Here is a 4,482-nt window from a genome sequence, read left to right as displayed (position 1 = left end):
TTGATTTACCCTTTTAGTCTGACCATCAGTCTGTGGATGATAAGCTATACTATACAGAAGTTTGGTACCTAACGACGCATGCAATTGTTTCCAAAAGTTGGAGACAAACTCTGTACCTCTATCCGACACAATGGTCTTTGGTATACCATGTAAGCTCATGATTCTCGCTAAATACATCTTGGCATATTGGATAGTAGGATACATACTCTTGACTGGAAGAAAATGTGCTGACTTAGTTAGTCGATCTACAATAACCCATAGAGTCAAAACCTTTAGATGTCTTGGGTAGACCGACGATAAAGTCCATACGAATATCCTCCCACTTCCAAGTAGAATAGGCAATGGCTGTAACTCTCCAGCGGACCTCAAATGTATAACTTTTACTTTTTGACAAGTATCACACTTGGCTATATATCGAGCAATCTCTATCTTCATTTTGGTCCACTAGAATCTCTGTTTCAAATCATGGTACATTTTATTACTTCCTGGATGAATAGAGAACCTGGTGGTATGTGCCTCTTCAAGAATTGATTGTCGCAACTCAGGAACCTTTGGTACCACAAGGCGATTCTTGAACCATAGCACACCTGCATCATCTATTCTAAAGCATGCCGCTTTTCCATTCCTGACTCTTTCTTTGATATGGGCTATACCCTTATTTTCTTTCTAAGCAGCAATAATTTGGTCTCGAATAGTCGATTCAACAGTTATATTGGTCAAACTACCTTGTTGAATTATCTCTATATTCAACTTCTCCATCTCTTGACATAAAGTTAGATCCATTGTTTTTACTACTAGGCAATTACAATGACTCTTATGACCGAGTGCATTTGCAACCACATTTGCCTTACCAGGATGGTAATACACCTCTAAGTCATAATCTTTAATCAATTCTAACCATCTTCTTTGCCACATATTCAATTCCAATTAAGTAAAGATATACTTTAAACTCTTGTGATCTGTATAAATATGGCAAGTATTACCAAGCAGGTAATGCCGCCAAATCTTCAAAGCATGGACAACTGCTGCTAACTCCAGATCATAAGTTGGATAATGTTCTTCATGTTGCTTAAGTTGTCTAGAAGCATAGGCAATGACTCGGCCTTCTTGCATCAATACACACCCAATACCAATACCCAAAGCATCACAATAAACGTGAAACGACTTCTCGATATCTGGCTGTGCTAACACTGGTGCAGTGGTTAATAATCTCTCCAAAGTCTAGAAAGCTTCTTCACATTCAGGTGACCAGACAAACTTGGCTTGGTTCTTCAACAATCCCGTGATGGACTTGGATATTCTAGAGAAATCTGGAATAAAACAATGGTAATAACCCGCCATTCCTAGAAAACTCCAAACCTGATGAACAGTGGTTGGTGGTTTCCAATCTAGTACATCCTTAACTTTGCTTGGATCTACTGCAGCTCCTTCAGCTGACAAGACATGTCCTAAAAACTATACTTCCTTTAGCCAAAAGTCACACTTACTGAACTTGGCATATAACTGATGTTCTCTTAGGCAGATTAGAACAACTCTGAGATGTTCCACATGTTCTTTCTTGTTCTTAGAATATACTAAGATGTCATCAATAAACACCATTACAAATTTGTCTAGCTCAGGCATGAACAATGAATTCATCAGATACATGAAATGAGCTGGGGCATTCGTCAAACCAAAAGACATTACCAGGTATTCATATAATCCATATCTGGTGGTAAATGCCATTTTGGGAATATCTTCAGGCTTAATTTTGATTTGATGATACCCTGACCTCAAATCAATCTTGGAGAAAACCTTGGCTCCAGCTAGTTGGTCAAAAAGTAAATCTATCTGAGGTAAGGGATATTTATTTTTAATTGTCACTTCATTCAATGGACGATAGTCAACACACAATCTCAGGGTCTCATCTTTCTTTTTCACAAAAATTGCAGGACATCCCCAAGGTGATGAACTAGGTTGGATAAACCCTTTATCAATCAACTCTTGTAATTGAGTCTTCAACTCGGCTAATTCCTTAGGAGGCATCCTATAAGCTCTCCAAGAGATCAGAGCTGTTCCAGGTTTTAGATCTATTTCAAACTAGACATCCCTATCAGGTGGTAGACTGGGTAAATCTCCAAGAAAAACATCTAGAAATTCACAAACTATAGGAATATCTCTAATCTCCTTGACGAAAGTTGCACAAACTTTTTCCACTAATCTCTTTAAGATTGGAAGTTGGATAAGAAGTTGAGAATTACTATCTAGCAAACTCACCCTTATTGTCCTATTCAAAGTATCTATAACAGCTTTATGCTAATACATCCAATTCATTCCCAAGATCACATCTATATCCTGATCTTTTAGAATAATCATGGTGGTGGGAAAAATATGCCCACCCAGGTTTATGGGTACCTGGTACACCATTTCCTTAGTACATAGACATCCCCCGGGTGACTATATAAAGAAATTTTCCTTTGTTGCCCCAATTGTAATTTCATGCTTTATGACAAAGGTTCTATTGATGAATGTATGAGATGCACCAGAATCAAAAAGCATAACTGCAGGATGATCGACGATAGGAAACATACCCAGCATCATGGGTTCCCCTTCTAGAATCTCCCCAGCTTGAGTATAGAAAACCCGCCCGTCTTCTTTTCATTTTTGCCCTTCTGAGCATTTTGGTTGTTGTTCTTGTCCTGAGCTTGACCCTGTTGTTGATTTCTAGGAGCCTTCTAAAAATTTGGATTATACTGCTTAGGATACGGACATTCCCTCAAGAAATGACCTGATTTCCCACAATTGAAACATGGGTAATTGTGGCCTTGAGGTGTTGGAGCACGAACACCAGGAACATTTTACTGTTGTGAGTTTGGATAAGTCACGACAGTATGGACATTTGGTCGTTGACCGGCTTGGAACTGCGGCGAGCGATAAGGAGGACGATAGTGATTCACTAGATGATAGATTATCTTTTGTCTCTTTTGATTGCCACTGAAAGACCTAGATGGCACACTCTTCTTCTTCTTTATTTCCTTATGCTGTCGATATTTCTCCTCTGAAGCAATAGCAATGTTAACCGCCTCATGATACGTGACATTGGTACATGTAGTCATCATGGTCTAAAGTTTGGTATTAAGGCCACACATGAACCACTTCTTCTTCTTGGAATCTGTGTTAACATGCTCATGTGCGTACTATGAAAGGTGATTGAACTTGCCCACATACTGCATGACTGTCTGATCACCTTGCTTCAAAGAAAGAAATTCATCAAGCTTCATGGCCATAACTCCCTCCGGAATATAATGGGCATGGAAAGCAGTGTGGAACTCGGCCCAAGTTAACTGAATACTGGCTGGTTGCATAGCCACAAGGTTCACCCACCAAGCACATGCTGCACCTCTAAGCTGTTGGGCAGCAAAAACAGGCTTCTGGGACTCAGTGCATGGAATGAGGTCAAACTTCTGCTCCATGGTACGAAGCCAATCATCACCTTCAAGTGGTTTGTCAGCCTTGGTAAATACTAGTGGTCGTGTATCCATGAAGTCAACATATGTAGCTTCTTGCCTTTGATAATTACGACCACGGTTCCCTTGCATCATATTCTGATTGCTTTGAGCTAACTCCTGAAGCAACCGAGCATTATCTACAGTCACATTGACTAGTGCTGCGATAGCATCAGCCAAATTTGGTGGAACTGGTGGTGGATCAGGAATACCATCCTCGTCTTGCGAAGAACCAGGAATAGTCGAACCTCGAGTACGATGCATCTGTTCATGACAAACCAAATTTTTACTCACAAGCATTTATTGAACTATTAAAAGAGCTTACTACAAACACATTACATTGGGTTCACTTATTTATACATAAGTTTGCACTTAAGCAAGACTACCCAACTAGACTAGAACTCACTATTTTACAACTTTACTCTTCTCCTCGATCACCTCAAACCTTGTGATTGGTTTCCATTCCAGAAACATTTCCGCCTTCATTATCACTTTCATTGACCATCACTACTTTTGGATCTTCTTCTTCCTCTTCTGGTTCATCATTATCTGCTATGATGACACCTGGGTCCATTGCATCTGCCTGAGGCTCATGATTTGGATCCAAGAGATTGTTTAGCCTATGGACTTCTTCATGTAGATTGGTATAATATTCTTCTAAGTTTTCTACATAGAACTCTAACTCATGAGCTCGGGCTCTAGCTACATCTTCTCTATGCCAAGCCTCATTTCTTCCTTTCACCATACGAACTAACATACGCTCATAGTTCTTATGAGCCATGGTAAGACACCTCAATTGATCCTATAACTTGCCCACCTGGATGGCATCCAAGGCCCTATCTCTAGTAGCCTGTGCTAATTCTGCTGAAAGCCTCTGTATCTTAGCCTAGGGATCAGGCCTCAAGCTGCTACTGCTAGCACCATCACTCCTAGGGGCAAGCTGGTGACGAGGAACTCCTTTGGGTCCAACGGACTTATGGGGTGTTACCTTGGTACG

At 40.3% G+C, this 4,482-nt stretch overlaps 1 protein-coding gene across 1 annotated transcript; it reads right to left on the bottom strand.

The window, feature by feature from the left end:
• Positions 1-3,176: 3,176 nt before the first annotated feature.
• On the bottom strand, positions 3,177-4,059 carry LOC136523988 (uncharacterized). Its single transcript, XM_066517482.1, has 2 exons — positions 3,931-4,059; positions 3,177-3,605 (listed from the first exon to the last, which is right to left on the bottom strand). Exons 1-2 carry the CDS (start codon positions 4,057-4,059, stop codon positions 3,177-3,179), a joined length of 558 nt encoding a protein of 185 aa, XP_066373579.1.
• Between the last annotated feature and the right edge of the window lie 423 nt (positions 4,060-4,482).

This window comes from Miscanthus floridulus, chromosome 18 (genome assembly GCF_019320115.1).
Source record: "Miscanthus floridulus cultivar M001 chromosome 18, ASM1932011v1, whole genome shotgun sequence".
Taxonomy (NCBI): Eukaryota; Viridiplantae; Streptophyta; class Magnoliopsida; order Poales; family Poaceae; genus Miscanthus; species Miscanthus floridulus.
This window is presented reverse-complemented; position numbering and strand designations above follow the sequence as displayed.

Excerpts from the sequence above, each read along its gene's own strand:
- LOC136523988 (XM_066517482.1), bottom strand. The coding sequence starts at position 4,059 with ATGGACCCAGGTGTCATCATAGCAGATAATGATGAACCAGAAGAGGAA. Across the intron at positions 3,606-3,930 it reads GAATGGAAACCAATCACAAG|GAGTTAGCTCAAAGCAATCA; the intron begins GTTTGAGGTGAT and ends CGGTTGCTTCAG.